The sequence below is a fragment of the Eptatretus burgeri genome, chromosome 10, assembly GCF_056783735.1.
Source record: "Eptatretus burgeri isolate ZD-2024b chromosome 10, Ebu_testis_v1, whole genome shotgun sequence".
Lineage (NCBI taxonomy): Eukaryota > Metazoa > Chordata > Myxini > Myxiniformes > Myxinidae > Eptatretus > Eptatretus burgeri.
Window position 1 is genome coordinate 66,868,588 of NC_140970.1, and position 12,786 is coordinate 66,881,373.

Genomic DNA, 12,786 nt, shown 5'->3' on the forward strand with positions numbered 1-12,786 from the left:
ATTGCTAAAACATAGAGGAAAAGGTTTTGAAACTTGTCTAATTCCTATCCTGTTCGAGTTTTGGTACCCCTGACCCTGACCATCGGTTTTTTTTACCACATTCACAGGTTTGTGGGGGTTGCGGAAGCAGTCAGCTTGGCAGAGATCCAGCGCCCTATGATGTCGAGCAGCACGAGATGGAAGGCAGCCTGCTTGAGCTGAGAGATGAGTCAGTATCATTAACGGGGGCTGCTGGTGGTTCTAAAATTCAGATTGTTCCTTCCTCCACATCATTTGGAGCTCTTCCCACGATGCCTGTCATGAGATTCTCAGAAAGCGGTGGTGCGTGGCAGGGAAATACAACAACGATTGGAGGAAACTCCACGACTGCATACCTCTCGAGGTATATCGGTGCCCAAAGTCCTTCATGGCCAAGCAGCGGTGTGAAGACGTAACTTCTTTTGATTTGACCACAGAGATGCACCATTCATAAGGAGAGAGAGGACAGCAAAACCATTTGCGCCCTGCACCTCCATAAGTTCAGGACATCAATCACCTTCTGCATTTCTGCACCTTAAGAAAAACATGCATGAAAATGCAATTGTTAAGCCTGTAAATAGAGCAGATAAATGAGGTTTCATGTTGATGCTTTGTTATTGTCCTTGACAAAATGTAGATTTTTATGGCAACTGTGAATGTTTTGTTTTTTTAAAACCTTTTTATCGTTACTGAGTACATTCATTTGGTTGAATACATTTTATATATCTTTAACACAGTACAATTGTTAGTGTTTCCTACTTTAATATAAACATTACATTATTGCTCTTGGTGATGCAAAGGACAGAAATTTAAGGTAAACCCTTTCAGCAGCCAGAAACAATTCATCACGGCCATAATCATTCCCACCCTGAGAGGTCGGCCGAAGGAAGCAATTCTGCCATATTTCTGAGATGCGTTTGCTCAGCTTGATTTTCGACTTTTGATGATTTGCCTACTCCGCAAAAAAAAAAAAGGTCTTCAATGTCCACCAACAACCAGTGCTGGCAGAAGGGTTCTCCAGATTCTGCTATCACTGAGCCCAACGCAATTTAAAAATGTTTAAATTTCATCAATTAATGGCTCTTGACTTGGAATAAGAAAGTTAAAGGAAATTTAAGTTTCTGGCATCAATTGTATGTATATATAATGTTGCAGCAGAAAGTGAAATGCCCTTCTATTGTCGTTGGTGGAAGAAAGAGGCGTTTAAGGTAGAAGCATTTTGATTTTCGTAAGTGGAAGTAAGGTAGAGGTAAAGTGAAAGAGTTTGAGTTTCTTGCACCTTTATAATTTTTTTGATATCTAATTCCTTGCATTGAAACATAGCAGAACACAAAATTCCAAATTTTGCATATCTGAAATGCATTTGTTTTGCAATAGTGACTAAAATTCTCAAGTTTTCTGACAACATTCGTGGGCACAAAAATCAACAATGCTGAAATCCTTTGATGATATTTAAACAACAGCTGGTTGAGATGGAATATTTTTAGCAATGCTTGAATGTTTTACAAATCCAATGAAGGGGGAAACCCCGTTAATACCATGTTTGTTAGTACAATCTACCAAACTAGCAAGACCCGTGGAAATCCACGGAATGCAAAATGTGCTTTCAAGCCCTCAACTCCCCCAAACCTTTCTCACAAACACCAAGGCCTAAACATCCATCCCCCAAAACCAAGTCCTCATCTACCCCCTCTCAACCCAAAAGCATCAAACATCTCCCCACTCCAAGCCTTCAAACAACCTCCCCACCTGTCACAGTTGGCCGTCAAGTAAATACATCACCAAGAATAATTCATCCATCTCAGACATTGGTGTCCCCTCTGTTCTGCTTGAATGTCTGAAGCTCTTCTTGGCTCATTTCCCCTCGGCAGTGCTGTTCATTCTCTCTGTTTTCTGCTCTCGGCTCATTTCTGCTCGGTGCTGCTGATGCCGTTGTCCGTCTTCGGTTCTTCTTGCCTCTTGTCGTGTCTCCCTGAGGCACGTTTTTAGTGTGTTTTGTGGAGTGAAGTGTTTTTATGGTGGCCGGAGTGCAAATCCTCCAACCAACCTCTTAGGTAAAGCTACACACTGCAGAAGGACATCCACAGACGCAGTTGGGCACCAGATATGGACGGCCGTTGGCTCACAAGGAGCTCCTCCGCCCTTTGACAGTTTTTGTTTTTAGTCCTGCTGGGTTTCCATGTCCATACACCCTCCTCACCAGGAAACTCAGTGGGGGAGACTGTTTGGTCACCGACAACCCAAACATAAAACAGGTTAGTACAGGTTTACATGGTACCTGTGACAAGTCACAGATCTGATCTGGCCGAACCTGACATTCTGAGGTTTGGAAACCAGATAGTAGGCACACATACGAGTGATCTGGTCACTCTTATTGTTACCATACCCAAGGAGTTTCTGCAGATGTGTCCAACAAGCTGATTCCCATGATGATTGAGGTAACACTGGTCAACGCACATATGAGACAGGATTCATCACTCCTTGGATGTCATTTCCCTGGTCTCTGTATATGCTCCATCTGAGGCAAGTGATCTCTCTGTGAAGGAGGCATTCTTTGCTGTGCTGAAGTCTATGATTGATCAGTATCCCACAAGAGATACTCTTCTAGTCTTGGGAGATTTCAATCTTGCACAGACAAACAAACAAGACTTGCACAGATAGGGATGGCCATGAGACATGTGTTGGACCCCATGGGTCTGGAACTGTCAACCTGAATAGCAAGAACTTCCTTCACTTTGCAAGAATTTGTGGATTTAGGGTGGCTGGTTCATGGTTTCAGTGCCCACAACCTCATTGCTAGACAAGGTATTCCAACACTGGTGGTGCAGCAAAGGAGATTGACCATGCACTCACTGATGGTCACTGGAAGATAATTCAGAAATGCAGGGTCTTACGTAGTACCCAGTTCCTCAATACCGACCACAGGTTTCTTGCAGCATAAATCCAGCAGGATGGTACCATCCCAGCCTTGGCTGGATGTTGGCAATCTCTAATATGAGAGCTGAGGAGTTCTCCCAAGGGACACTGGATACCATTGATGAGAGTTGCAGGGCCAGGCTTGATGGCAGAGCTGAGTTGTTCAGAGAACTGAGGCATAAAACTGCATGTGCGCTGACTGCAGACAAGGAGGCCGATGTGTAAGAAATCTGTGAAGGAGGAGAGCATCACCTGTGGAAGAGTGATTTTCATCCTGCATAAGGAATTCATGCCTTGCGCTCCTCTCAGCTTGTCCCTCAGTGTGCGGCAGTTAGAGCAGTGGGTGGTGGGCTCTTGACAGAGGAATCTGAAGTGAAGGTTCATTGTGCCGGTTACTTTGAGCAGCAGTAGCAGGCTGATCCACCAGCTGTTGAGTTGAATGTCAGGGATATAACTACCCCATTGCTGACCCTTTAATCAACTGTGAACTGCCTTCATTTGTGGAAACACGGGCAACAGTGAACCAGTTGAAAGGGGTAAAGCTCCTGGGATCTTTGGCATCCATGCTGAACTTCTCAAGGCTGGTGGAAATACTGTTCTCGTATCATTGCATGCGGTTCTGTGCTCTGTTTGGAGCAGAGGTATAATTCCAACTGATTGGAAGAGAGGCCTTGTTTGTCCCTCTCTGGAAAGGGAAGAGTGATTGCCAGGAAGCCAATGATTGAGGGGTGAGCTTCTCTCAGCGCTGTGCTAGGTATTTGCCAGGATAATTTGTGATAGGACTTGCCACCATCTGCTTGAGCACCAGCGACCGGAGCAGTCGGGATTTACATCAGAGAGGTCAACGGTTGACCATATCCTTGCTCTCCGTGTCCTCACCAAATGCAGAAGAGAGTTTCAGCGAGGGCTGCTTGCAGCCCAATTTGATCTCCTCAAAGCATTCAATTCAATGAACCGAAATGCCCTCTGGAGGATTCTTGGTCTTCGTGGGGTGCCACCAAAGTTGGTCGATCTGATTTCTGAACTACACTCTGGTACAGAGAGTGCTGTGAGGTGTGGTGGTTCCACTTCCACCTTATTTCCAGTTGCTACTGTAGTTTATCATTTGTTTATTGGCTGCTGCACTCATCAACGCTTACTTGGACTGGATTTTGGGGAAGATGTTGGAGAAATCATGCTGTTGTGCTTCCCTTGGAAATGTCAATCTCTGACCTTGATGTCGCAGATGATGCAGTTGTCCTTGCGGAGATGCTGGATATCCTTGTAGGGGACCTCGATGCACTGAATGAGGAATCTGAGCTATGAGGACTGGGTTTCCTGGTTCAAAACGAAGATCCAATCTTTCAATGACATCTTGGATGCTGCCATCTTGTTTGTACCTGTTTCTGTTGAGGATATTGAGGTCACGTTGAGATTCACTTTCCTTGGCTGTGAGCCAGAGGTCAATGGACATCTGGGGAGTCATGGGGTGTGGTGCTGTCAGTACTGATGCAGGAAGATGAAGGTCCAAGTCTTCAAGTTCTTGGTGCTTCCAGTCTTGCTCTATGGATGTGAGACCTGGACTCTGGCCAAGGTTCTGAGATGAAGACTTAACTCCTTTCACAGTTGGAACCAGGTCTCTTCAGAGAATGGTTGGCTCTTGCTGTTCAGAATGTGTGTCCAATGAGCAGTTGCTGAGAGAGATTCGAATGAGATTTGTTGCCCGTGTAGTCCATGAGCATCAGCTGCGTCTATATGGACATGCAGATCTATCCTGATGCTGATCCTGCTCATCATATTCTCTCAACGAGGGAGCCTCATGAGTGAAGAAGACCAACTGGATGACCATGTGCCTCATGGTTGTAAGCAGGTTGATCAGGAGATCTCAATGATCTCAAGGCGATGGGGATGAGCCAGTCATCTTCCTGGGAGATGGCCAGATGGAGGCCCATGGAGTACCGACAAAAAGTGAACGCTGCAACACGCTGCTCCAGTGCATACTCCCATACCTATGCAAGCCGAACCTGAGGTGTGCACGGTGCCGCTGCACTTGCTCTCGAGTCGCTGCTTGGACAGCCTCACTTTCTTCTTCTATCTTGACATTGTTACGAATCTGGAAGCCTTTTGCACAAAAACAGCTAGAGTCCCTGCAGTTCATTATTTTGATAAGAATGTGTTTATAGTTGGAATCCATCCCCTATGTAGAATGGGAATTTCGTGTGTGCGCTACGAGTTATTTGTTAGTTAGGTTTTTATTACATCTACAACAACAACAACAACAACAACAGCGACATTGTCCCACATTCAACCCGGTCGCCATTGCCCATGTGTTTTTGGCTGAGGGTGTGGGCGGAGCCTCTGTTGCTTCGGATCGAGGCTACGCTCCAAGGAGCGGCATAGAGCGTTTCCTCGAGCCAATGAGCGAAGGGCGAGGATCACACGCTCGCCCCAGCCAATCAGGGGGCCTGACCACCTCAGGTGCCCAGCCAGATGGAGTGTTCGGCCTGGCCAATGAAGGACAGTGACGAGTCGCCTGACAACCCCTCGTCCAATCCGGAGGGGAGTCCCTCGACCCGTGGGGGAGGGGGAGGATAAGAGGAAGTGGTGAGCGGTGGAGAACAAGCAAGCAAGGTTCGCCTCGTCGAAAGCAAGCAAGGTTCGCCTCGTCAAAAGCAAGCAAGGTTCACCTCGTCGAAAGCCAGCAAGGTTCGCCTCGTCGAAAAGGAGAAAGAGAGGAAGCCTCATCTTGCCTGCTGATATTCTAATCTGGTCTGTGCCCATGCTGGCTGGTGTCCGTGGCACGGTTCTTGGTCTGGTGGGTTCGACTCCCGCCACCGGACAGGCTCGAGCAGACCGCACGAGGCTGACAGGTGCAAATACAGGCTGTGGCCACTGTGTGTGTGTGTGTGTGTGTGTGTGTGTGTGTGTGTGTGTGTGTGTGTGTGTGTGTGTGTGTGTGTGTGTGTGTGTGTGTGTGTGTGTGTGTGTGTGTGTGTGTGTGTGTGTGTGTGTGTGTGTGGTGCCAGTCTGTTTCAGTAGAAATTGTTCAGTGTTGTTCATTGTACATTACATTTCTTTATTCGGACAACTCTGCTCTGTGTCTCCCTCCCGATTAATGTAAAATAAAACCCCTGTTAAATGTACCAGCTCGTTTTTCTGTGCTTTCTCTCATTGGCCGAGTAAGGTGCACATTGAGAAATAGTAAGGCCGTTCGGGCCGGTCAGTTGTCATTTGGTCCGGCGCGGCTTTGATAACTTGCGCGGTAAGCTGTGATTACGCCAGATCCGAGTTGGTGATAGCGACTCGATTCGGACAAAGTCGGCCGAGGGTGTGGTTTCCCCGGGAGTTAGATGGCGTGGGTACTTAGGTAAATTGGAATTAGACACGTGGACCCGACCTCACGCCGTCGAAATATTGGCGACCACGGTCTGCCAAGGTACCCGTGAACTCTCGGACTTATCCGAGATTCACAACCTAAATTCCGGGTGTTCGGTGGGAGACGACTCCACTGCTCCACCTTGTGGTCGTTTATCCTTGTGTTTATCCTCGTTTATAAACGACCTTGTGGTCGTTTATCGCCACCGAACCCTGGCCCACAACTAATTAATTGTCAGGAGTGGGGTACGAACCTCTCCACCTCCATCGAAAATTTGCAGGACACCAATTACAACAAATTGGTGATCAGGAGTGCGATTCGGCCCCTCCGCCTCCGTAGAGAAATTAACGGGATTCGGATCAGGGATGTACGTAGCAGAACCCCCTTCCCTCCAAATTACGAGCGTCAAAATTTTTCTCAAATACACACCATGGCGGGCCAAAATGAGCTGAAGCAGGTGGATTTGGAGGAACCGATGGCCCAGGACGAAACCCCCATGCAAGAACTTTCCCCGCAGCCGAACCCAGAAGGGGTATTGGGAGTGGCAGGGGTGGCATATGACACGCTCCCCACCCCCCCCTCCGTCAAATTTCCCACCCCCCACCCCCGATCATGGCCGGTTCCGCACATCGGCTGCGCCGAGTCCACTTGACATGGGCCAGTTGATGACAATGCTGGCAGGAATGGAAAGCCGAATGAGAGGAATGCGTACAAAATGGATGAGATGAGGGGAGATACGCAAACAGTGAGGGGTGATATGCAGACCCGGAGAGGGGAGAGGGAGAACATGGGGTTGAACCTGCAGGTGGGCATAAGAGGCATAATGGCGCCTGCACATGGGGAAACGAGTGAGTCGAGGGGGAGTGTGGAGGTTTGTCGGGCCGTGATGGAGAGGGGTGAGGTCGGGATGACGAGCGACCCCACGATAATTGATGAGAATAAAACTAATAAATACAAGGGGGCAATGGAGAAATTAACAGAGACAGAAACCCAGGAATTAAAAGAAACAGAAGAGACACAGGAGAGAGAACAGATAGAGGTGAACGGAATATGGGAAATGAAGGAACACACACGTCGGATTAGGAAGGGAAAATGGGGAATGTTTCGTGACCCGATGTGAGCATCAGGATAGCCTCCCTCAGGAACAGAGGGAGACGGTATGCTCCCTCGAAGTGGATTGCAACCAGGTGAGTCCGGTCGGGCTATGTGAGGTCGAGCGAGTGTATGATGCCAAGGTGTCCGTGCGGATTTTTTTTTTGGGGGGGGGGGGTAGAGACCTCAGGACCCCTTGTAGTAACACGAATCCCCAATGTGATTGTCCCAGAGTGCGTGTCAAGGTGTGCGAGTGGTGAGAGTAACATGGCGTGCGTGAGTGCATGCATGGAAATGGATGGCTGACCGATCCAGACGGGAGACGGGTGTGGCAAGCCTTCTGTGCCGTATAAAGTTATTTTGGCAACCGCGCCGGCTTCGCAGGACATGGCGTGCGAGGCCTGTTCAGCATTTTGTGAAAGGCCCTTGCGCGTGCGTCTGCTTGGAGGGAATCCGGTGAGGAAACTCTCCGCGTTTGGGTCAAGAAGATCTTGCAGACGGTTAAAATGTTGATGGCGAGTGTTGTGTGAATTTGGAACGGACAGGTCCGCATGCGGGCGCGTGTGTGAAGTTCCACGTGCTGCGCCACGTGTTCTGTTCGCGGAATGCGTGGAGCGGGTTCCCTGGACGATGCGCTCGTGCGGCCCTGCACGGGAAACCGCGCAGGTTCGGTGCGTGGGTGACGTCACTGGGGACCTCGCGGTGTGACTTACGTGCGAGCGGCGTGTGGTGGCTCGCATGGCAGACCCCTCGAAGGCGAGTGCTTGTATCAATGCGCAGGGCGGTGACAAGGCCCCAGGTATCATCCGACGGAAGGGACGAACGAGCGAGTCGCAGACCACCGCCCTGGCGGTGCAAGAAGAAAACAAACAAGGCCTTGCCCAGAGTACACGGCCCCGGCCAGGATGTGGCAAGCATCCTCGCTTGGGCATAGGAGCACGAGCAAGAGGAAATGGTTTAGCAATCGATAGACCGGCCTCCTGTGGCAGGAACAGTCCTCATGGGGCCCATGGAATGAGTTAGAGGGAATGTTAGTTGAGATTTAGAAATGGATTTTGGGAGATATGAAATGTGCCACGGGGACGTAGCTTAGTGATAGAGTTAAATGGTACGTGCACTAGTGCAAGGGATGACGAGGGGCACGAGCGAGTTAGGAGGACGTAGTTGTTAGAATGTGATGTGAGAAATGACAAAAGGAACGTGTACAATGAGTGAATGTGGGACAGCGGGCCCGAGTGTGTGAATGGAGCGAATATGGAATGCATGGTGCGAATGAATGATTGGGGGAGGAGTGAATCCCACCCAAGTGATTCTGGGGTCAGTATAATGTTAGTTAGTGGGTCAGTCAAATTTAACAAAAGGAGGTCGTTCTGTTGTTGGTGGTGTATGAAGGAACAATACCTTTTGGAGGGGTGCAGGAGTCCATTGACCGGCTGGGAGCGTGGCTGTGGAATGGTGAGTATTGAGTGGAGGGTACCCCGGGCACCGAAGTAGTCGGCATGAGTAGGCCAAGGGTCCAAGGGACCGGGATAGTGCAGTGGGCACGATCGACCCTCAAAAAGGGACCCGGAGCACCAAAATGCCATGTGGGCATAGAAGAGGGGCAATGCCAGGAAGAGCATCCCCCCCCCCCCGCCTTCATTGGGAGCAGGAAGGCTCGGAGACAGCCTCAGGGCCCAGGGGTACGGAAGTTTGAGTTTGGCAGACGGAAGTCCCTGCCAGTTGAGCCACGCTGCCCAGCTACGAAATTGTGCAAGGGCACGAGAGAAAATTTGTGGGCAGGGCCCAAATTGACAATGGACACCAACACAGGTAACGGGAATCATGGTTGTTAGAACTGATAGTTTAAAGTGACAGGCGTGTTGAAGAGTCCCGGAGATAGTTTAACGTTTAATAAATGCTCGGATAGATAAGAAATGTACCCCTTCGCACCATCCACCCCTTCGCTCTCCATAGGCCGCTGGACTCACTTTGGAAAGATTGCTGAATTATGAGGAGGCTGTTCTGAGGCTTTGCTGGGCCTTGAGGCAGGACACAACTCTCTCTCCCTTATTTCCCTCCAAAAAAAGGATCTTAGGGGTTGTGAGTTGACGGACAGGATAGGTTAGCCGGACAAGGACAGTTGGAGGGTGAGGAACCAGCGATTATAAAGAAAAATATATTTTAAAAATAATAATAAAATAAAAATAATAAAAAGAGGCGAAATTTAGTTGTTTTCTTGTTGCAAACTAAGGCAGTGGGTAAGGACAAAGAGGCAAAGGTGATAGGTTGGGGGGGGGACATTAGGGTAGGTCCGAGCCAGTTTTCGGAGCAGCCGGCACTGCCTCACTCCCTCCACAACCTCACGGGCCAGACCAGAGGCCAGCCAGCTTCATATGCCGGCCTGTTTGTGCCGCATCTCCTGGTCTGCGCTTGGCATGCCTTGTTGCCTGCCTTTATCTTGACCCCATGCCTGCTTGCCCTTGTAGCAATAGCCCGTGTGTCACCATCTCACCATGTGCGCCAGGACCATCTTCCAGTGTGTTTGCAAGGACTGCCCTGCAGGCAGCCACACCACAGGGACTGTATTGTGCAGCCCGTGCATTGTTGTTTTTTTCTGCATCCATCCATTCCACTGAGCCAGAGACTTCCTTCAAGCCACAAACGATTGACTTTTTCTTTCCACAGGTCCTGGGCCATGGTTAGTGTAAATATTAGAAAATGTAAATAAGTTTTGCAACCCACCTGTGTGTTTGTCTTAGCGCCGGCAATGTTATTGAAGTTGTGCGAGTGAGTCTGATAGTTTAGTTACGCAGCGCACTCGGTTATTTATTTTTGAGGCATGCATACAAATGTCGCATTCAGGGATCCATTGGTAAAACGTACTTGGGGGAAAAAACTTACACATGAATGGCACACAAAAATGTCACGATTTGGGACGAGTCTGTAAAAAGGGGAGGGAGTAGTGTTACGAATCTGGAAGCCTTTTGCACATAAACAGCCAGAGTCCCTGTCGTTCAGTTATTTCGATAAGTATGTGTTTATAGTTAGAATCCATCCCCTATAGCGAATGCGAATTTCGTGTGTGCTCAGAGTTATTTTTTAGTGAGGTTTTTATTACATCTACAACAACAACAACAGTGACACTATCCCACACTCAACCCGGTTGCCATTGCCCACGTGTTTTTGGCCGAGGGCGTGGGCGGAGCCTCCGTTGCTTCGGATCGAGGCTCCGCTCCAAGGAGGGGCATAGAGCGTTTCCTCCAGGCAATGAGCGAAGGGCGAGCATGGCACGCTCACCCCAGCCAATCAGGGGGGCTGACCACCTCAGGGGCGGTCCCGCCCAGCCAGATGGAGTGTTCGGCCCGACCAATGAAGGGTGGTGACGAGTCACCCGACAACCCCTCCTCCAATCCGGAGGCGAGTCCCTCAGAGCGGGGCCCTCGACCCACGGGGGAAGGGGAGGAGAAGAGGAAGTGGCGAGCGGTGGAGAGAAAGCGAGCAAGGTTTGCCTCAACAAAAGCGAGCAAGGTTCACCTCGTCAAAAGCGAGCAAGGTTCGCCTCGTCAAAAGCGAGCAAGGTTCGCCTCGTCGAAAGCGAGAAAGGTTCACCTCCTCGAAAGCGAGCAAGGTTCGCCTCGTCAAAATTGAGCAAGGTTTGCCTCGTCGAAAGCAGGAAGGTTCGCCCCGTCGTAAAGGAGAAAGAGAGGAAGCCTCGTCTTGCCTGCTGGCGTTCTCATCTGGTCCATGCCCGTGCTGGCTGGCGTCCGTGGCGCCGTTCTTCGTCCTGGGTGCTTGGTGCTGCGTTGTCGGCGGTGGGTTTGAGTCCTACCACCGGACAAGCTCGAGCAGAACGCACGAGGCGGGCAAGTGCAAATACAGGCCACGGCCACCATTTCTTTGGGTGTGTGTGGCGTCAGTCTATATAAGTAGAAATTGTTATGTGTTGTTCATTGTGCATTACATTTATTTATTCGGATAACTCTGCTCTGTGTCTCCCTCCCGATGAATGTAAAATAAAACCCGTTACATGTACAAGCTCGTTTTTCTGTACTTTCTCTCATTGGCCTCGCAAGGTGCGTATTGAGAAATACTAAGGCTGTCCGGGCCGGTGAGTTGTCATTGGGACCGACACGGCTTTGGTAACTTCCGCTCGGTTACGCCGGATCCAAGTCCGTGATAGCGACTCGGTTCGGACAAAGTCGGCCGAGAGTGTGGTTTTCGCGGTAGTTAGACGGCGTGAGTACTTAGGTAAATTGGAATTGGACAAGTGGACCCTACCTGACGCCATCGAAATGTTGGCGACCACGGTCCTCGAAGGGACCCATGACCTTTGGAGTTGTGCGAGAGTCACGACCTAAATTCCGGGTGTTCGGTGGGAGACGACAGTAGAGGATAAATGGGGCTTCTGAGGCATCCATGCAAATGAATGGGGAAAAGGGGGAACTCTCTGAATCAACCCCAGAAAAACCCAAAGCAGGAGACAGATTCCTCCCCCTCCCATACAAATGAATAGGGGAAACTTTCTGACTCGAGGCCCATCGGGTCAAAACAGGAGAATGATTTTCTCCCTTTCCCATACAAGCTCATGTTAAATCGAGACTGATTTCCCCTATACAAGCTCATGTTAAATTGAGACTGATTTCCCTCCATACAAACTCATGTTAAATCGAGAATGATTCCCCCTCCCCCCTCTGATTCTTGGCCCATCAGGTCAAAAGAGAAGAATGATGTCTACCCCATTGATCACTTGTAAAATTGAGACTTCCTGATTTCCTTTTATATTTTCATTCCACTCAAAGATTGATCCAATGAATATTTGTTCATGTTCCATTCGAGGAAATAAATTAATTTTCCGATTACATTCATCACCATCGAGTATATTCACAAATATTGTTTTAGAACTTATTTCTTGTTTTTTGTGTCTTTGTTAAGCAGAAATAAAATGATAAACTTCTCTCAATGCTCTTGTTTGACCTCCTCATGATCCACATATCATTTTGAGATTGTTGTAAATTGCTTTTCCATTGTTCAATTGATAACCATCAAAGTTTTCAGTCCCTTCAAGGATATTAATTTTTTGTTGACATCCTCCAACTTATTTGCAATTAAATTTATCCGGTTATTTGTTTTATTTACTTTTACCCCGGTTATTTCTTCAATAAGACTAATTTGATATTTCTCACATTCGTTATGTTTCCCATTTAAATACCAAAGTTGATTGCATTTCCACTCTTTGGTTTGGTTATTGCTTGGTTCGATCATTTATAAATCAGTAAAAAGACACAAATCAACACTTATACTTATAACCAGAAGGGATCCTCTTGATTCCATTTTCTAAAATATATCTTTTATCATCAAAAGCTCCGAATGCTTCCTTATTTATCTCTTCTGTACATAATTGATATTTATAACTTCTTATTGTA

General features: G+C 48.5%; 1 protein-coding gene across 9 annotated transcripts in view; it reads left to right on the plus strand.

The window, feature by feature from the left end:
* LOC147018754 (period circadian protein homolog 2-like) overlaps window positions 1-6,056 on the plus strand; it is a 105,636-nt gene extending 99,580 nt beyond the window's left edge. For all 9 annotated transcript variants that reach the window (XM_085898794.1, XM_085898790.1, XM_085898796.1 and 6 more), the window contains one exon: window positions 108-6,056. In XM_085898794.1, the coding sequence (XP_085754920.1) occupies window positions 108-434 (327 nt within the window). In that variant the 3' untranslated portion in view covers window positions 435-6,056. The remainder of the gene's footprint in view (window positions 1-107) is intronic.
* The last annotated feature ends 6,730 nt before the right edge of the window (window positions 6,057-12,786 follow it).